This window comes from Odocoileus virginianus, chromosome 4 (genome assembly GCF_023699985.2).
Source record: "Odocoileus virginianus isolate 20LAN1187 ecotype Illinois chromosome 4, Ovbor_1.2, whole genome shotgun sequence".
In the NCBI taxonomy this organism is placed as follows: domain Eukaryota; kingdom Metazoa; phylum Chordata; class Mammalia; order Artiodactyla; family Cervidae; genus Odocoileus; species Odocoileus virginianus.
Window position 1 is genome coordinate 37,905,640 of NC_069677.1, and position 21,680 is coordinate 37,927,319.

The window sequence follows — 21,680 nt, forward strand, 5'->3', positions numbered from 1 at the left end:
ATCTGCCCAGAATCCATATGTTGAAATCCCAACAACCACAAGCGACGGTATTAGGAGGTGGGGCCTTTGGGAGGTGTTTAGGTCATGAGGGTGAAGCCGTTATAACAGGGTTAGGGCTTTCATAAAGGTGGCCCCATGGAACCACCTCACCCCTTCTACCACATGAGGATGCAGGGAAAGACACCAGCTCTGAACCAGGAAGAAGTTCCTCATTAGAAAGCGACCATGTTGGTCCCTTGGTCTTGGACTTCCTAGAACGGTGAGAAATCAATTTCTGTAGTTCACAAGCTCCCAGTCTGTGGTATTTTGTTATAGCAGCCTGAACAGGCTAAAACTGAGTAATGAGGAGCACCGACAGTCCCCGGAGGACACATCACCATTCAAACCACAACTTTCTTCAAACATAGGAAGAAGGCAGCGGAGTTCTAAGAAACATGAATGACCTTAACCTCATATTAATAATTCCCTGTATTCACCAACCATTTTACGCTGAAAATGATGACACAGATAGAAAGGGAAAGATTGGTCTCATTCATTTCGGTCCCATTCATTTCATTCCTTCTTACTCTTCAGTAAGCTGAAGGCAGAGTGTGTTGGCAGAATGGGTACATATCAAGAAGTAAAATAAAAATATAAGTGAGTTAGTTTTGTGCAATGTTTCCACTATTCTAATGAGTAATACTGAAATGTGTACATGCTACCAAATACAAATTGTGGGGTTTTGGTGTTTCCACAGAAAAAGTGAAATGATCTTTTATTTGCACTTAAAACAGATTGCACAATTTTTAAAAAATGGTAAAATTCATGTTGTAATTTAGTTTTTCTTAGAAAATATACTTAGAAAAATTTCATTTTTTACTTTAGGACAACATTAAATAGCCCCCCCCCAAAAAAAAAAAAACTTTACTTTAGGACAACATTAAATAGCCCCCCCCCCAAAAAAAAAAACCACCTTGACAAATCAAGAGAGAGACCACAAAAAAAGGAAGAAGCTATCTGTTTTAAGTAACACCACCGTTTCCCTGTTTTTTTTATAAAAGGAGCTGTATATTTTCATTTTATACTGGGCTCTACAAATTACCCAGCCAATCTTGATTAAAAAAAAAACTTCCCAGTGTCTCTTGCAGCAACATGTGGCCATGTGACTTACTACAAGCAGATTGCTGCAGCAGCTTCAGGGAACTATCTTAGGAGACGGTGGGCACGAACCTTTGCTCTTCTCCTTTGATCGTTTCTCCACCTGAAATGTAGATGTTACCATTTTGAACCCCTGGGTTTGGTGAAGCAGTGACTTGGAAGGAGCCAGGATCCCTGAGGGCTTTGTGAAGAAGCACCTAAGTAGCCAAGACTGTGGATTGCTGAACTTTTACACTGTGTGGAATGGATTTCATGAAATGGTTCATGTGATAGTATATGTCTATATTAGTCACTCAACGAATGGCTAGATTTCCATTTTTATTGTTTGTTTTCAGTCAACTAGGAAAAGATATATTATTCTTCATATTTTTCTCGGGAACAGTTCAGCACCCTCTGATCATCTACAAGGCCCAGCTTGGGGATCTCTGCTTCAAGTTTCCACTTTGCTCACTGTACCTGGCTGAGCCTTTTAAGTACAAATCAATGCCAGCAGATTCTGCTGCCCCTGTTGTACTTCTCACAATAAAAATTGAGCTCTTGTCACCAGGAGAGGAAGTTTTTGTTTGTTTTCGCTATTTTTTTTAATTTGGTCACACAGCACAACATGTGGGATCCTAGTTCTTGGACCAGGAATTGAACCCATACACCTTGCATTGGAAGCATTGAATCTTAACCACCGGACTACCAGGAAAATCCCTGGAGAGGAATTTTGTAAAACATTCAAACCAGAGAAGATTGACACCTTCAACTAAATTCCAGCCCTAAAAATCAGCGAGCTCCTCTGTGGAAGGTTTCAGCAGGACTCGGCAGAAGCCTGGACAAGGCCTTCTCTGCCCATTACTCACTCTTCTGCACATAATTAAATCCATAGACTTTAAGGAGTTTCGGAGTTGGCTGACTTTCAACACCCATTTAAAAAATGTATCAAGTTGGAAGAAGATCTAGTCAACATGCCTTTATAATATATCAAATATTCTGTAAACTCTCATCTTCCATCTGTGCACTAATATGCTTCTGCTGGTATTTTATTTTCCCCTCTCAGTCAGAGTGTAAGTTTCCAAAGTCAATTAAAGATGACAATGATAAGAAGCTAACAGCATCACTATTCATGATGCTCTTAACTACATCACTAGGCTACAACTTAATTGAGGACTCGGATTGACTTTGTGATTCTTTTTTATATCTGGTGGCTAACCAGATATAAGTTGAATATAACTCAATGTAACATTTTAATCAAAGAAAGTACCCGACTGTGACAACTAGGTGCCCTTTGCCATTTATAAGGTCATTTTGTTGTAAAGCATAAGCAGTTCTTACCTTCGACAACCCTCCAATCTTATGGTGTCCACATTTTTCATTTCAACAATGGGGCATGGAGCAGTGACAAGTTCCTCCATCTCCACTCCCTCCCCCTGTCCCGGAGCCACAAAGCCTGAGCTCTGAGATTCTGCGTGAGGTAGAATAATATAGATTCCTCAAGAGCTGCTATTCAAGCCATAAGCAGCATGTGCCAAAGTTCCACCCACAATTCTGGTTCAGTCTCCTTTAGGCTGCACAGCTGGCTGTCACACACTCTTTTGTGGGGCCATCTCAATGGCCGCACTGATGCTGCCTCTGCCCGAGGCCAGCCCTACAGTGGCCTCCCTGTCTTCCCAGCATGTGATGTCATGAGCATGAATGTCCTGCCAAACATTTAAGATGTTGCAGTTCACATTGTGTACATTGTATAGAGAAACACTGACATGCAAATTTGAAATTTAAAAAGAGAGAGAGAGAGAACCACAGGACAAGATACAACCCAACTTTGTTCTATTGTTATCCCTAACCACCAGTTCAGCACAAATATGTAACTTGTATTGTTAAAGTACACAATCTTCTCTCTCTCTTTTTTTTTTTTTTCTTTTACTGTTGTAACTAGCATCTGTAGATGCAGAGATTTCTTGAAACATTCTTTCTCTAATTTGGTTTCTATCAAATTCTTGGAAAGTGTGAGCAGAACTGGTTCATTTCAAACTAAAGACTCTCTGCATGTGGTCCCTTCAGAAGGGACGGAGGAGTTGTAAGGAAGCTGGGTATAACAAAGTCATCCTGCCTCTGAGGACCACCTAAAAGGGATGAGAGGGGGGATCAGCTGCACTACCAAAAGACATGAGAAAGGGGCCCTTGCCTTCACTCTATCGAAGTGTGGCATGGGGATCACCTCTTCAGAATCACTGGGGATGCACAATAGAAGTACAGGTTTTTGGGTACCAACCCACATCTACTGAGTTGGTGTCCGAAGTGAATCTGAAATTTACCTGACTTTCTGTAGTGACTGTGATCTTGGAGAACAAAGGCCTTAGAGTTAGACTTGAATCCTATTTTAGTTCTGTATAAGGGCAATCTGACCTTGACAAATAACCTAAACTCTCTACACCTCCTTTCCCTTATCTATACAACAGGGACTGTGAGAAGGATTAAGTGTGTGAAGTTCCTGGAACAAACAGGTCTGAAGAGCAGGTCTTCCCTTTTCCCTACTACTCAAGCAGAGCTCTTTGGGTCTGCCATTTTACCTGTGACTGGGGGGTCATTGTCTTCCGCTGGGTGGCAATCTACTGTCACTCTAAGTGCCAGGTTCTCATGGAGCACTAATGAGGGCAGCTAAGATTAAGAGTCATCCCCGTTTTGTCACTAAGGCAGAACCTGTTATTCTATAGCTGTCCAGTCCAAGAGCCATCAGCCATATGTGTCCACTGAGCACTTACAGTGTTGCCAGGACTAATGCAAAGATGCCGTAAGTGTAAAATCCAAAGTTAAGACTTAATCCAAAGACTTAACACAAAAAGAAGAGTGTAAAAATGTAATTGATTACAAATTGAAATGATAATACTTTGAATGCACTGGAATAAAATAGAATATATTAAAAATTAACTTCACTTGTTTACATTTAGCTCTTTAACGTGGCTCCTAGGACATTTTAAATGATCTATGTGGCTCAGGTTATATTTCTACTGGACAGTGCTGTTCGGGGGGAACATCGATCCCTCCCCCTCTCCCTCACACTGATAATATAACCCAGCACTGGAGTTATGACCTACAAAATGGGATTCCCTGATGAGGCAATGATCATCCAGGAGACACTGGGGCTGTCTCTCCTGCTGCAGGGGAAAGTGGGGCTCCTGCAGCACACCCCGTCATGTGAGAAAGAACGCAGCAGCCTCGGGGAAAGAGGTGTGAGAGTGAGCAGACCCACAAGAGGACACTTCTGATTCTGTGAGGAGACGAAGGCGTATTCCTTGGCCACACCCCCCGAGGCCCTCTTGCTCCATTCAGCGTCACAGTCATTTCACTCTGGCAAGTTTTCACGAGGTAGACAGGGTCCTGCAATGTAATCACACAACTTGCATTCTTACAAAGCTGTCATAACTGAGCAAATATTTTGGTCAACATGAAGACTATCTTTTCTCCACAAGTTAATTTAGAAATACTTTCCACTAGGTTATAATCTCCTAATGTAGACAAATCTCTACAAAAATGATTAGTCCAAGTGGATATTTCCAAAGAGGAAATGTTTGCCAACCATTAGGCTATCAGCTAATGAAATTAGTATTTTTGGAAAAATACTACCAAAATAGATTACAATCTGTTCTTCCTAAGAGCAGACTCATAACTTAACAGACTTTCTGGAATAGAAAAAAAAAAAACAAAAATCAATTAGCTATATCCATCTTTGTTCAAAATTTCTAAACATCTACATGCATATGTTCCAACAAAATGCACTTAGATATTATTACCTGAAGATCCAATAAAAATGAAGTTGTTTTATAGTTTCCTTTATACTGAGCCAATTCCTTTACTATGCTGAGAATAGATAAAGGAGTATATGTGATACTTGGCACTTGGTATCTGATGGTTGCCTATTTATATGACTTAAAGAAACCATAATGTCCCTCCTTAAGAGACCTACAGAGCATCTAGCTTCCCCTTATGACCACATGTAACCATCACAATACAGTGAATAAAATATCTTTTCAATTACTCAGCATAGGGCAGAAAGACTTACTCTTGAATCCCTGACCAGATTCCCTGTAAATTACTAGTAGAGATCAACGAAAAGGTTTAAAGTGATGGATGATACCTCTGGATACAACAGAATATTACAGGCCAGTTTTGCAGACAGTCTGTTATTTTATTGCACAGATTTCATTTAAAGAACAAAATGCACCATCAATGTTTGGAGAGTTTAGGGTCTTGGATACCATCAGTGTTTGCACCCGTAAAGCCAAATTCAACAGTACGATTTATGTTAAACAATACCACTTCAAGACAGCTAACAGAATGAAAATAGAAAAGGGAGAAAGTTTTTAAAATATGTTAAATTGAAGCATATGCAAGTGTAGGATTAAAAACGATATCCTACAAACCTGGAAATCAAGACTGTTTTGTGGCATGTCAGTTAGTTATACTCACTTGTGCTATTATTTATGGTATCATTAAAGTCTGCTTGGTTCATTTCCTTCATACTGATGCATTGAGAATTTCAGGAAAACCGTGGTTATAAAAATGAGCAACCCTAAAAAGTATGTACAGATAAATGTAAAACCACAAACTAAAAAATATCCCCACCCCTTGCCCTCACCTTACAAAAGGGAAACATCCCCACGGAGGGCAAGGTCCACAATGCCCTTCCCTACCCCACCCCGCATTCCCAATTCTATCTTTTTCTATTGGTTATAACTAAGTGACCTTGGAGCTGAGAGAAGGGAGGGAACAGAGGCATCTCTATGAGGCTCCCATTGTCATCTGTAACAGTTTGAAAGTGCCTTTTATTTCTCTCCCCACACCCAACTCGGCAATGTTTGCAAGATATCTGAAATTTAAAGAGAGAGGAAAATTTTTTAATATATATATGTGTGTACATATATATACATATATATATGTATGACAAAAGAATGTCCAAGAAAAGAGCTAGTAATGGGCAAAACCATGGGGAAAAATGTGCGGCATTATCTGAGCTAAACATTTCTTTTAAGGCGACAGAAGGAGAAGGAGATGTTAAGACTACAGAATGCCAGACAGGATGCTCTTCTAGAACTTTGGCTTTGGAGCCTGGCAGAGGAGTGGGCTTCCCACCCCCTCGCAGTGGCAAGCGAACCTAGGGCCAGGGGCCCGGCATCTACAGCACCTCCGTGGGCAGGCTGGCAGCTGTCTTATACGTGCGCACTCTTGGCGTGAGTAGGGGAACTGGAGCCTGAAGAGTAGTAGAAACGATTTTCCCCGAACGCCTGGGCATCTCCAGCGCAGCAGACGATGACACAGCCCCCCACGAGGCACAGCACGGCGCCAATCCAGCCCGCATACAGGGAGTAGCCAAAGCTCACGATGGTGGTCTCACGGTGGGCGCACACGGGGAACCAGATGGTGGCGACCATGGCACAGAGGGCTGCGGGGAAGAAGAAGAAGAGGGCTGTGACTGAGGAGCCCCATCACACACCCACAAGACCAGGCTCCCCTTCAGTCCACACACGCGCCCCTCTGGCTTCCAACCAACTCCAAAACTCAGCGCACTCAGCTCTGCTCCCTCGCGGACAATCTGAACCTAAAGGTTGACATCTATTGAATGAATGGATCGAAATCGTGTGCCAGACTGCTAGGTCCTTATCTTTTCAACAGGTGGCAGAGACCAAAGAGGGCTGCTCAGGCTAAGTCACTTCATTCGTGTTCAACTCTGTGAGACCCTGTGTAGCCTGCCAGGCTCCTGTCCATGGAGTTCTCCAGGTAAGAATACTGGAGTGGGTTGCCATGCCCTTCTCCAGAGGATCTTCCCCAGAAATAAAATAAAAGTCCAATGTAAAAACCTAGAAATAAATCATTTAAGTCCAAAAACTATGCATCTGTATTTATTTATATATCCTGACTCTATATACTTATAATTCTATTCTTACACTTACTTAATTGTATTGTAATTATCTCTTTACAACTCTATTTCCCATTCCAAGTTCTGAGATCCTTGAAGCCAGGGCCCATGTCTTATGTTTGTAAAGTCAGTGTTTAGCTCAGAACCAAGTGCAGAGTATGTGCTTGATGTATACCAGGTGAGTGACTGGATGACCTGAGCTATTCAGAAATGAGAAACAAGATGGTACCCATTTCAATGTCCACTCTTTTTTTCTGTTTGGTCAATTCACAGTACAAAGACCTGAAGAAGCTATACAAATTCTCTTGCTGTGGGGAATACTGCAAGATATCAGTGGAGGATCAGCTAGGAGTCTGAGTCTGATTGTGCTGCTCACAGTCACAAAACCTCCACATACACACACACATGAACAGTTCCCAGAGTAAAAGAAGTTACCCATTCCAGGACTGTGACCCATCACAACAAAAGTCATCATCATAAGAAAAAGCCTCTACATCAGTTTTCCCCCTCCTCCTAAGCAAAGTAAGCAAAGGACAGGCAGGAGCCTATAAAGATTTTTTAGTAGGTTTTAAACCTCTATACCAGCACTGTCAAATAGGATAGCTAACAAGCTACATGGGCTATTGAACATTTCTCATGAGGCTAGTGAGACTGAAAACCAAATTCTGAGTTTTCATTAAATTTGAGTGAACACGTAGCTAGCGGCTAATGTACTAAGCCACAAAGCTCTAGAAAGTAACTTTATTCTTACTTTGGTGTCATCTGATTTCTCAGGACCACAACTAGACGGAAATTTTAGGTATTGAGTTGGGGGACTTCCCTGGTGGTCCAGTGGTTAAGAAGCCACTCCTCAAGGCAAAGAACTCATTTGATCCCTGGTTGGGGAACTAAGATCTCACATGTTGCAGGGAGACTAAGGCCTACCCACTGCAACTAAGACCTGAGGCAGCCAAATAAACATTTTTTAAAACAAATATTAAAATAAATATTTTTTAAAAAAACTTTAAGTTAGGATGTCACATTAAAGTTAACAGACCAAAATAAACATGTTTCTAATTGTTAGTCATAAACACTTTGATAAATTCAAGGCAGTCGTTGCACTGTTTGCTACCCAGGGAACTCTTGTCACTTCCACTTAGCACACTTTTTCTGATTTCTGCTCATCCTGAGTAATTTTCTAACTGACCTCTATACCCACAGAGAAAAAACATAGTTTTTCTTTAATAGCACTCAAATCTGACAGCGTTGTACATTAGATCTAAACTAGAGAAAAGATTTAAGTCTTACCCATCTTGAAAGACTTCTTAGACTATTTCATTGCACTTGTCTAGCTTGTACAATAAGGCTTTGTTGACAACATGCTAAGCCCATCCCCACAAGGTATGTATAGATATACATAAATAGACATGATTCATGTCCTAAAAATGTATAGATTCTAAGTGGAAGTCAGAGTAAAAAAGTGAATTTGGGGACTCTGAATTGCTCCAACTGGCTTTCTAACAGCCTAAATCCACTCCATTAGTTGTGAACTACTCACATATTTAAGGAGTTTATATAGATTATCTTAGATGCCAAAATCTATTCATATGTTAATAACTTCACTTTACTTAAACAGCAAAGCCCTATCATGCCAGCTTCTGTAAGATTTTTATATGAGATTGAGAAGATGTATTTTCCTTCCATGAACAGAGTATACTCAAAAAGACCAGCTGATCTGATTGACCAAAACTTCCCTTTCCAGCACAGGGCTTTAAAGATCTATGATACATTTTTTTCTTTCTCTTCCTCTGGCCACAGATTCCAAGTCTGGCACTCTTGGGGAACTGCTTGGCTATTGTCATAGTTATAATCTAGAGTGTCTGAGCCAGAAAGAATTGCTCTAGATTCTCCACATCAAAATACGATCCAGCTACACACACTTAAATACCAAAAGGGGGCATTTGTTCTGAGATGGCTTCCAAACACCCATGCTTGATTAGAGGGAAAAGCTGAATTCCATAGGAAAAAAAGATTTGATTCCCAGTTGATGTGGCTCAATCCAATTGATCTTTCCTATAAACAATTAACTGGATTCAAAACAGGTTACGGTTCAAGTAAAGTTTTATATTTTCCAATTATTTACACATATCACACATACACACTCACACACATACATACACACATGGGCATTCTTCACAGTTCATTTTAATCTCACTTAACTTCCAGGTTTGGTTTAGATTTTACAGAGTAAGATTTAAATATTGCCTCTAATTTCACTGAATTCTTCCTCTTTTACTAAGCAAAGTAATAAAACGAGGTTATTTTCCTATAGGGAAAGAATCAGGCTCAACATACCAAAAGTAACCATCAGTCTTGATTTTGAGTGTTAGATTTTGTTAGACTTTATTCTTATATAGTTTACTAGGAAAAGGAAAAAAATCAGAAAAATGTCTAAAGATTTAAATAATGAACTTATAGGACTGGGGTGAGTGAGTGGGTGGATGGATGGATAAATGGATAGATGAGAGGTAGACCCATTTCTAGTCTATTCTCCACTATGTTCACACCAAAATGGGCTTCTAAAATTATAAAACTTTAATGTAACTTAACACACTCAAAGCTACAAACTCATGATTTACCTCATTAGAGTTCCTTCTTTTACAATCCATACAAAACAAGGCAAATGAGCACCAGCAGACCCCTTATTTCCTCATAGATAATTGAACTCTGGGTGGAATTCCTGTGGCTCTGAGAGACCAGCCACATCAAAAACCACTAGAAGATGACAGAGCACCACACAACATGAAGGGAATGAGAGGTTCTCTGGAAAGAGTGACCTTCAGTTGAACTCACATTGAAGAATGCTTAAAAACTAAAAAAGGGAGAGTTTACTCAATTTGAGCATGGCTTGAAGGGAAAGAAAATGTTTTAATCAGTAAAGTTAAAAATGCAAGTCATATCATACTCAACTAAAAGATGTGAAACGTTAATAGAACTGGCAGTAATTTTTGGTTTTCTTAAAGACATAGAAGGCCTGCTAGACTTATTTCTACTTGCAGACACATACACACGTGTGCACGCGTGAATTTGTAATGATTCTCTCCATATCTGAGGAAAATACAATGTTTTTCTTAAAAACCCACAGTTACCCATAAAGTAAAGAACATGGAAGGGAATTTTCATTTATTTTTATGTCATCAGAATTGAAGTCTCTAAAAATAAGACAGGGGAATTTTAACACTCAGATATTTCTGTTTTTCCCCCTTCTACCTTCAGAAGATGCAACAGTTAACTGCACAAGAGGAAAAAAATTCTGCCACTTGTGGGGGAGTAGAAAAGGGAAAATCAGAGATATCATCATCTTAAAAATCAAAAGAAGAAGGGGAGAAAGAAAGCTTCACTTTGTAGATAGAGATTCATCTGGACTTGGTCCCCTCACAAGCAAAATTCCTTGCTCTTCATAAAAGAAAATAGTTTGTCTCTTTCGATAAATTTCAAATCATTTAATATAATCAATTCTTTAGTTGATAGAAAACAGTCTCATTAAAAGTTATCAATGATCTTGATGTAGCCAAACAGAAAATATTTAGGAAAGCAGTTTTAGAGCAATGAAATGTTAAGTGCAGTTTTTCATCTCTTTAGGGTTAGAGGACACATATATATGGAGTTAAACAAATGTGATGAAATTAAATGAAATTGGCACAGGTGTTTAGCTTTGGAGGTAACAACCTAGAAAGAAAAGGGCAGATAGAGAAGCCTAGAGAGACAAAAGAGCAGCAGATTCTTACATTTCTTCCTTCCTCCAACAAACACCTGTTTTCAGACTTTGTCACTTTCTATACTAAACACTGAAAAAAACTTTTAAAAGCATCATTTCTAGATGAAACTAATATTTTTCATTAAACTCACTTAAATTACCCTGAGTTTCATTATTAATACTGGAGGGGAAAAAAACTTCCTTTATCTGATAACTGAGATTTGCTTCCAAAAAAAATGTCTGAAGACAGGGAGAGAAGTAGAAATACAGAGACGAAGCAAGTTGACTGTGAGTTGATCATTATTGGGAATGAGTTTGGGTTCATGGAGTTCATGATACTAGTCTACTTTTGTGTATGTTTGAAATTTTTCACAATAAAAACTTTTTGAAAATCCCCCTCCATGTAACATTTCAGGAGGCATTGAACACAGTCTTCTACAATTGATACTATTATATCATACGATCTAACTGGCTATTCACATCAGCTTGCCACAAAGAAGCCAGTTAACTCAAGGCCACAAGTAGTGAGATTTCTGAGGAGCTGTTGGTTGAAGTCATGTGTCCTTTGTTGTTTCTTTATAATTTGAAACCAGAAAAAATTTGGTCCTACTTTCTTCACTTGCCACTCTCTAAATTTTGAGTAAAGAAAACCGTGGTGGGATGACACAACGACTTTTATCAATATCTAATATTTACAACAATCATCAAGTCAATGGAATATTTGAGTATTTTCCTAGCCTGTTTTCAACACTTTCTCCTTTATTTCTATTCCATACATCACTATCTCTTTTTTCCTGCACCCTTCAAAAAAAAAAAAAAAAAGCTCCATGGTTATTAGTAAGAAAAATTTTTTAATCACAAAGTTCCAAGTTAAAAACTTTTTTTTCAGTACAAATAGAATTCCTGGGGCCATATCTTTTAAAAGGAAGAGAGAAGACAAAGAATTCCATTTAGGAATTCCACTTTCCTTTCCTTCCATTCCCTACCCTGTCTCCCCAAGAAACACCAAAGTCAAGTACTTTCTAACTTATAGCAAGGTGCAAATTAGTCTGAATCAGAACTAAGCTTGAGCACTTTCAGTTGTATAGCTTTCTGTGAATTTTTATAATGGAATAAGCCAAAAACTCAAACCATTAAGCCCTACATTCTGGTTTCCACAAAGCAAGCAAAGGCAGTATTTCCATTAGACCAGGATGTGACCTGGTGTCATCTCTCCTTACCAGTTCCACATGTGGACATGACCCTGCAGAAATTAGACATGATGGAAGGAATACCCAGTTGCCTTCTAGGCAGCTCCTTTCTAGGTTCCCTCTCTATTTCCTGTAACCAACAATAGCTACAAAATAGCAGCATTTGTTGAGCACTTAGTATGTGCCAGACACGACACTAAATAACTTGGATGTCTCATTTCACTGTTCTTACCAACCTCAGAAGTAGGCAGTATTGTCCCCATTTTATATAAAGCCTCAGAGGCTTAAGTGACTTTAACGGTCCCCATTCACAGAGCTAGAAAGCGGCAGGTCTGAGATTTAGTAGTTGGTCTGACTCCACACAATAAGATGAAGCATCTCAAGGCATAGGTATCACCTGCTTCGGCAGGGGCTCTTGAAAAGCCACAGATTAGAATGATATACATCCTGGATCTGAGAAGCCTGATGCTCCTTGAACTACTCATCTGGCTTAAGAAGTCGGCAGCATCAGGCTCCCATTCCTTCCCTCAAAGCAGGAACCAAATCCTCACACCACTGAACTCAGACTCCTGAGAAGATAAGCTGTTGTATGGGAGACATAATTTTTTAAGCTTTCAGGAAAAATAAAGGTTTCTAGAGTCAGGAAGAACGGATTTTAATTAATAGTGCTTACAGTTTTCATCCCAAGATTAGCTTAGACTGTTCTGGTTCCCAGGTCCCCACACCCAAAGTGTGCTTGGTCAGGGACCACACCTCACCTGGAGCACTGTCAGTGACCCCCAGGACCCAGCAGGAGCCCAGTGCCAGCTTCTGCTAGAAGAGCCCCCGCAGCCCTTCCCAGCCACACAAAGGGAGCCTTCACTCTCTCCCGCTCCTCCCACCCGCTGCCAGCCGGGGAAGCAAGGCTCTCGGGCTCCCAGCAGCGGAGACAGGGGAGGCCAGCAGGTGCCACACTTGAGACAATGAGCTTTACATTTCCAGAGTGAGCGAGTTCGTTCCAGTCTAAACAACATCCAGCCCAAAGGCAAGGGGCAACCCACTGAGAAGTAAATCTGGACAGGAGCAATCAAAGAGGACGCAGGCACCACTGGAGATGCAAGGAGCAGTGCCCTTGATCCGTCATAACAGTGACGGGTCAGAAGGGGCAGCCTCCCCGTGCGGCGGGGGTCCAACCACTCAACGCCCCCTCCATCGGCTCCCTCCAGGCTGCTAATAGGGACTGAGGAGCTCCCATCCCTACCTGCCCACCTGCCTCACTCTCCTAAGATTCTGTCTATATCCACTAGCCCACTTGAAAAAAGATAAACTGTATATAATTTGACTAGGAAGTTTCAGACAACAGGTTACTATTTTTTTTTAATAGCCATTATATTCAACTAGAAAATTCAGTGGTTTTCAGGAGAGCTTTAAATACTAATTTGTGTGTATGACTTTGCTTTTATGTCTTTATTTCCTACAAGATTTGGGTTCGGGATATTTTCATGTATTCTCTTTTAATGTGACTCTCATACGGATGACCAGGGTTTCTTTTTTTTTTTTTTTTTTTTTCAGGGTTTCTAAAGATGAACACACAACACAGCAGACCCATTCTTTGGCATCCTCAAAGAGAGAGCCTGCTGGGGCTTCTGTAACACTGTGAGTTAAGTTACAAACAACCACAAACGTCTAGGATGAGAAGGGTTTCACCTGGATTCTGCAAAACAGCTTACTTGCAGAACTTTGGTATACTTACTGGAAAGGGAGTTCAGATACAAAGATCTGACCACCAAAAAGCCTCACAAGGAAGGACCCTGTGAGTTGGATGAAACACATGTGATGCAGACCACCATGTGTTCCTCATGGCACTCCCACAGAAATTCTTTGTGGCTGGAACCAAAAGGCCCATGCCCAGATTCTTCTCCCCAAATTATAGAGGTTTTCTGATCTTTTTACTCCTATTCACACATACACAGGCAAGCCCCTCCTCTGAATTCTCCATAGCTTCACAAGTCTCTAAACACCTTTACAATCATAGGCACCCCTATGTCTTATGTCCCCCTCACCTCACCAGTGACACTGTGGGTGACCATCACTAATTAGCACTGACCCACACAGAACTCTGACTCCCTACCTTGCCCCCTCAAACACCCAGTCTGATACCAGTTTGGGGATGGAGATTTCCTGTCCCAGGGGAACTTAATTTATATCTAACTCATACCCAGACCAATGTCTCTTCACTGATAGCTCAGTGCATTTTGCAACAAGAGCTGCCATTCTGAAAATGCCTGTCTTCTATTAAGATGTAGAAGGGTGGAAATAACCTTCAAAAAAAAAAAACCAAGAGATGAAATCACTGATGAGAGCAAGGACCCTCCCCACGTTCGTAAACCACGACCCCAGTGTGCAGGTGTAATAGGAACACTGAACAAGCACATGTCATGTCCTTGGCCTGGGCTGTCCCTCTCTCCAATCCATGACCTGACCATCTTCTCTCCAACTCTCAAAAGTCATCGCTGGGATCCTCTGCTCTGGGAAACTCCTCCAGTCTGAACCAGATACCTTGCTCTAGGTATGCACAGCCTGTGTTCCTTTTCTAGGTAAGCATGTCCCATGCTCTATCAAGATGTCCAAGAATACTCAAGGTAGAGGCTGCCTTCTGTCTGCCAATATGCCGAGTGCCTCCCATGGTGCCTGGCCCTCAGCAGGTGCTCAATGAAATGCGTACAGAATAAAAGATGGAGTGATTCATCACCTAGTGATCTACTACCCTTGACATCTTACTTTTCTCTTGCACTTCTTTTCCTCTAGTCTTTCTTTATATGTTAAGTTCTCAATCTTGGTTGCACTTAAGAGCCACCTGGAAAGTTTTCAAAAAAATATCTTTGCCTGGTCAGCTGTCCAGAAATTCTGAGTCAATGGACCTGCAGTGGGACCTGGGCGCAGGCGTTTCCAAAAACAGACTCCATGGTGAAGCCTCAGTGGAGGGCCACCCTATAACCCTCTTCTGCCCTCTGGTCTTCCCTCAAAATCCTTTTGTTTGTTTTTTCTTATTTTTATGTTCAGTGACTCCCACAGACATTATTTGTCCCTCTGCCTCACCCACCAGGAAACATAAAGGAATACACATGGTGAGGCATTTTCCCCAGTGGATTCACATGTCTTCCTGGCCACATCTCTTGAGCAGCAAGACCTGAGATTCTTCAGGTCCGCTCCAAGGTGGGATGCTCTACAGAGAGCTGTCTTACCCAGAAGAATGAGCATGACACCAGCCAGCTGGGCCCGCCTGTACTTGGCCACGCCAGGCTCGTGGCCCATTCGGATGCACGGCAGAACTGTGAGCAGCAGGAGAATAGCCGGCAGACCCAGGACGGAGGCAGCGATCATCAGGGCTCGGCAGGCCTGCACGTAGCCTGGAAACAAGAGCACAGACAGGGTGGGTTAGGCCACAGGTCCCCTTGGATCCTGCATCCTGCCTCACAGAATTCAGCACCATCTGCCTGCCTTCCCTTTGTCCCACTGCAGGACTTAAAATATGTTCAAAGGTGTCCAAACGCAGTGACAGATGAAAGAGAGGCTGGGGGCAGGAGAGACTGAACAAAGATCCCTGGCTTTAGACCACTCATCCAAGCTTCCAAGATGAAGGGGCCAAGAGTCCAACTACACTGTTACATCACCTTGTAAAAGATTCAGATTGAAATCTAAATCTTTCAAGAAGTCTTCTGCTATTGATGTGCTCTACCTGTGTGAACTTGGTCAAGTGCCTTGACACTTTTCCTCATCTAAAGAGTAAAAATAATAATAGTACCTACATCTTGCCAATGGAATCTAAGATTCAATTTGTAAATTCATGCAGTGCTCAAACAGTGCCTAACCCAATCTAAGTACTGCAAAAGAGGTTTGCTATTATTACTGGTATTGCTAATATTACTCTGTGTCAAGGCAGTACTTTTATCTCCAGGTGTACTGGGTGATTTTTGTCACTTAACCATGTGTTTTTAATTCACATTGTTTATAGTGTGTGGTTCTAACTAGACTAAGCTAAGGCTCAGGGTCATTTTCTTGATTATCTCCTGAGAAGCTGCTATGCTTATGAATCCTGTCCCCAAAGATGGTCAGGCTCCCCCACAGTGCCCTGGACATATTTCCACAATGGTCAATTACCCATAAAGGAATCTCTCCAACCCCCCAAGGATTCTTGGAGAACAAACACCTGCCTTGGCCTTCGTGGAGTTAACACAGTGGTCACAGCAGATGATGCAAACATACAATTATGAATGATGGCATTAACAAGTTGAATAATAACAGTGGAGCAAAACTACCTGAACTTAATACTCTCCAATAACATGCCAGGTAACTACTTTATTAAGAAACAGATTAGAATATGTTCAATGTTTACGTACAATAAATATGAGATGCTGGGAGAATATGACAGACTTAAATGCACTGCTTCTCACTAAAACACTCCTTCTTTCCAAAAAAGGAGGGGAATGGTGCATATCTAACCCTCCTCTTTACTCAGTGGAAAGTACAGCCAGTGGCCTGGGGGAGGAAGAGTTAATGGCAAAACCAGAAACAAGCCCTAACTTCTGCCTCATGTGCCAGAACCCTGACACCAAACCAGCCTACCTGTGCACCAAGACCCAACTGCAAGACTGCCTCTTAGCAAGATGTAGTTTGCCAGAATTCAGAGTCCACAGCGACTGACATCACCAACATGAGTTTGAACAAACTCTGGGAGGTGGTGAAGGACAGGGCAGCCTGGCCTGCTGTAGTCCACGCGGCCGCAGAGAGTTGGCAACTGAACAGCGAGAGTCCACAAGGGCACTCTCAACCATCGCTCACCTCAGTTTCTTCTGAATTAAGGATAATCAATCAAGTATCTGTTGACCTGAAGACCCCCAGAAAGCAGCTACAGGTGGTCTGAGGCAAGACCTCTGACCACAGGACCGTGCCCCTGTGGCTGGAACCAGGGCTGGCAAAAAAGAGAGTCAGCCAGCCACCCAGGTTCCAAAATTTATGGCTCAGGTGGTCCACAAGCTAGGTGCCAGGGCCACGTTTGAGAATCTAAAGGAGACTGAGAGCAGTCCCTGTCCTCACCTAGAGTGTGAGAGAGGGGACCCCAGGAAGAATGAGTCCCTCCCCGAAACACACCCCTTCTCTGGGATGGTCTGTGTTCTCTGAAAACAAACCGCTTGTCACCAAATGCTCAGCAAACTTAATTTCAGGAAAAGGAAGCAGAGAGTAATTATTTGCTTCACTCAGAGTCTAACAAATACCATGCCCAGCTTTTAATAAAATTAATAAAACTACCATTTATGAAGCCTTTACTACATCTAAGGAGGCTTTTGCATCTCTCATCTCATTTAATCCCCAAAACAATTCTGAAAGATAGAATGAAGAAGACAGCTGGGGTTCATAGAGGTTAGTAACATGTCCCCAGTCACCCAGGTTGTGAGCGCTGAATCTGAGTCTGACCCAGATCTACCAACAGCAGCTTTAACTGAAGGCATATTCAGATCTGGGTCCCTGACCTCTGTCATTCTGAAAGTCCAAAATGGAGAGCAGAGCAGGGGAAGATGCAGGAAGGGCAGGATGCTATCTCTATATCTCTGAGGAATTTAAAATGTGGTAGGAGAACCTGATGCCGGGAAAGATTAAGCGCAGGAGAAGGGAGTGACAGAGGATGAGATGGTTGGATGGCATCATCGACTCAACAAACATGAGTCTGAGCAAACTCTGGGAGATGGTGAAGGACAGGAAAGCCAGGCATGCTGCTGCAGTCCACGGGGGCGCAAAGAGTCAGACACAGTTTAGCGACTGAACAACAAAGTAGAACCTGACTCACAAACAATGAGCAAAAAAGTCCTTAATGTGCACTAACGGGGAAAAGAGTCAAATAGCACAGTAACAAGGAGGAAGGGATAGATTCCGACTACAGAGACCTGGAAACAGGAAGCATCGAGGTGAGGCTTAAAGAAAGGCAGAGCCTGGAGGGGGACGGGTTGGCGGGGAGGGGGAAGGGGCGGGGGGGAGGCGGGGTTTCCCTGGTGGCTGAGGCTGCAAAGTACCTGCCCGCAATGCAGGGGACTCTGGAGACCCGCGTTCCACCCGGTCGCATCCCCTGGAGAAAATCATGGCTACCCATTCCAGCATTCTTGCCCGGAGAATCACATAGACAGAGGAGCTTGGGAGGCTACGGTTCATGGGGTCGCGAAAAGTCGGACACGACTGAGCGACTTTCACACACACACACACACACACACACACACACACACACACACACACACACAGAGCCTCTAGGAGGGAGGGAGCGAAAGGCTCACTCAGGGAAGGCAAAAGCCAAAGGATCTCAGGCTGGCTGCCTGGGGCCCCAGTTACTCCGCTTGTTAAAGAAGCCAGGAAAGGCCTTTAGAGGCGCACCATCCTCAAAGGCTAGCGGCCCAGAAGGCAGTGGTGCTTACGCCAGGGCAGGGATAAGCCAAGATTCCGAGCAGAAAACCCATAGGGGAGCCCGAGACCTTGTCAATCACCCAACTGGCTCGATGTTTAAATCTGAATTGAAACTGGCCCAGAATTTTCACCGGGGCAGCAAGTAAGGATGGGACTCGAGTGGCGTCGGGGAAAGAGGGGACTAGGCAATCTTCCCTCCCCTCCCTACTGTGGGACGCTCCCGGAGAGGAGGGGGCGGCCCGCAGTGGTGCGCCTTTTCCTAGGGTGGGTGGGGCCTCCAGAGCACCCGCTCTTCTCTGTCCGACCCCAGGGTGCAGAGCCGCGAAGGGGAGTCGCGGCAGGCCCCACTAATATTACTATTACTATTCGAGGGGCAGAGGGCGGGGGGAAAGAGACAGGCCGCGGGGACCGCGGGGCCCCTTCGGGCGCAGCTAGGAGGACCTTAACTTGGCCAGGACACCTCGGCCGTCCCACAAGGACGGGGAAACAGCCTGGGCCTGTTCCGATCGCAGGAATGCTTTTGTTTCTCTTTTTCCTCCTCGCCCGTGTGGGTACATTTTTACTGAGAAAGCAGGGCGCCTGGGGGAGGTGGGGAGGGGTGGGGTGTGTGGAAGTACTTCTGATCTATCATGGACGGTGGGAGCGGGCTGCGGGTGAGGCGGAGGTAATTAACATGCACGGAGTTCCAACTGTGTGTCTACGTCCCAGTTCATTACCTTCTCAGGGTGACTCGGCCAGTGCTCACCACTGTCATCCCAAATTTCAGATAAGAAAACTGAGACCGACAGAGGTTAATCTCAGGGCTGCCTAATTCCTCCTCAACAAAGTGGGACTGAAGATGTCAAAGGGTGCCCCCCAAACCTTCACGCGCCCAAATACTTCAGTGAACGCCTCCCAATGCCTCCCTCCCGCCTCTTCGCAGAGGGAATGGGTTTATTCAGGCGCAGCCACTTGCAGGGCATGGGGAGGGGTCCTTACCCGGCAGGATGAGGATGTCCACCAGGGGCTTACAGTGATACAGCCCCGTGGCCATGACGCAGTCGGCCCACAGCCCCTTGGAGCCCAGCTCGTCCAGCTTGCGGCAGGTGGGGATGGTGTAGCCGCATGTCACCACCCAGTCATTGGTAGACGTGGTGACGATGATGCCAATCCATCCCACGAAGCTCGTGACGAAGCCCACTACCTGCAGGCATGTGGCCACCATCGTGGCCAGCCTGGCGTCCCCGCGCCTCGCCCCTTACTAGCTGTGCCCGCGTCCGGGATGGACGGCGCCTGCCCCTCTCCCGCGCTCTCGAGCCGCCGGCCGGTGACGGCGCGATGCGGGACGCTGGAGGTGGCGGGAGGCCAGGAGAGGCTACAAGCCCAGCTGCGCGACGGGCACCCGGCGGGGATAGCAGAGCGGCTGGGCAGCGCGCCCCCGCCCCCCTCTTTAAACCCCGCAGACCACGCCGGCGAGCTCCAATCCGCGACGGCTCCCTGTCCTCTGGCCAATTGCAGGGCGGGGTCCGGAGTGGGATGTGGAGGGAAGCGGGATACGGGGGGGCCCGCGGGCGGGCTTTGCACGGTTAGTGTTGGAAATAGCAAAGTTTGGAAATAAAATAATTCGAACCACGTCCCAGTGATGAAGAGCGACAAGAGGGCGCGGGTAGGGCGCGAGTTCTATTTTGCTGAGAATTATTTCCCTTCTTGCTGCCCTTGTTTCATCTCTATCTCTGGTTCTCCGCTTCGCTCCATTCCTCCTCGGCTTCTCCCTACTCCTTTTCCCCAGCTGAGAGCAGGGACCGTGGGACTTCAGGGGGAGCCCAGTACAGTTCCTCCTCGACCCATGATGGTAACTGATGAGCTGAGAATTGCCCTAAAGAACAGCCGCGAAGCATTCAGCATATCCTAGTTAACTGGCAGAAAGAAAAGGAACCTTTGCCCAAATCAGCAGCAGTGGCCATGGCCACTGACATGACAACACCATTGTTGCTGTCTGTAGCCACTTATATTTGTGTAGCTGTGTTATGTACTATGTGTTTGTATTTGTGCTGGGTTTAGTTGCTCAATCCTCCGTGGACTGTAGCCCACCTGGCTCCTCTGTCCATGGGGATTCTCCAGGCAAGAATACTGAAGTCGGTTGCCATGCCCTCTTCCAGGGGATCTTCCCAACCCAGGAATCGAACCCAGATCTCCCGCATTGCAGGCAGATTCTGAACCGACTAAACCACCAGGGAAGCCTGATGCATGTGTTTATGCTTATGAATTTATCTCATTTAAACGGTTGCTACATTTGTTTAAACGTAGGAACAATTTGTCCTTTGTCCTAGGAACAATTGTTTATACATGGTACTCATGAAGAGACAGCATGAGAGAGGTTAAGTTGGCTGATTACAATAGCAAGGAAGGGATAGATTCAACCCTCCCATCTCACCCCTCCTCACTGACCATTCCTGGGAACCTGTCCTGTCACTTTCTGAAAATTCCTAAAGGACTCAAGTGTCTCATGTGTTACCCTAAAAGCTAGGCTGACAGTGCCTTCTCAATGTAAATAAGTTAATACCTGTTCTCCACTGAGAACACTACCTAGCCTAGAACGAGTGCTCTGCAAGTGTAAACTGCCATCATCATCATTATAATCATTATCACCATCACCCTCATCACCATCACCGCCACATCTTCACCATCACCTTCATCACCACCACCAACATCATCTCCACCACTTTCATCACCACCACCACCATCTCCACCACTTTTATCACCACCACCACCATCATCTCCATCGCCTTCATCACCACCACCACCATCATCTCCATCGCCTTCATCACCACCACCACCATCATCTCCATCGCCTTCATCACCACCACCACCATCATCTCCATTGCCTTCATCACCACCATCATCTCCATCGCCTTCATCACCACCACCATCATCTCCATCGCCTTCATCACCACCACCATCATCTCCATCGCCTTCATCACCACCACCATCATCTCCATCACCTTCATCACCACCACCATCATCACTATCACCTTCATCACCACCACCATCATCTCCATCACCTTCATCACCACCATCATCATCTTCATCACCTTCATCACCACCACCATCATCTCCATCACCTTCATCACCACCACCATCATCTCCATCACCTTCATCACCACCACCATCATCTCCATCACCTTCATCACCACCACCATCATCTCCATCGCCTTCATCACCACCACCACCATCATCTCCATCGCCTTCATCACCACCATCATCTCCATCGCCTTCATCACCACCACCACCATCTCCATTGCCTTCATCACCA

The 21,680-nt window shown here is 44.2% G+C and overlaps 1 protein-coding gene across 1 annotated transcript; it reads right to left on the minus strand.

Annotated features, from left to right (window-relative positions):
• Nucleotides 1-5,284: 5,284 nt before the first annotated feature.
• On the minus strand, nt 5,285-19,808 carry CLDN11 (claudin 11). Its single transcript, XM_020906265.2, has 3 exons — nt 19,367-19,808; nt 15,184-15,348; nt 5,285-6,559 (listed from the first exon to the last, which is right to left on the minus strand). Exons 1-3 carry the CDS (start codon nt 19,590-19,592, stop codon nt 6,327-6,329), a joined length of 624 nt encoding a protein of 207 aa, XP_020761924.1. The 5' UTR covers nt 19,593-19,808; the 3' UTR covers nt 5,285-6,326.
• Between the last annotated feature and the right edge of the window lie 1,872 nt (nt 19,809-21,680).

What these genes read in the sequence shown, in the direction of transcription:
- CLDN11 (XM_020906265.2), bottom strand. Translation starts at nt 19,592, where the DNA reads ATGGTGGCCACATGCCTGCAGGTAGTGGGCTTCGTCACGAGCTTCGTG. An exon ending in GGACATCCTCATCCTGCCGG is followed by an intron (nt 15,349 to 19,366) that starts GTAAGGACCCCT and finishes TCTTGTTTCCAG; the next exon opens with GCTACGTGCAGGCCTGCCGA. An exon ending in TGTCATGCTCATTCTTCTGG is followed by an intron (nt 6,560 to 15,183) that starts GTAAGACAGCTC and finishes TCTTCCCCGCAG; the next exon opens with CCCTCTGTGCCATGGTCGCC.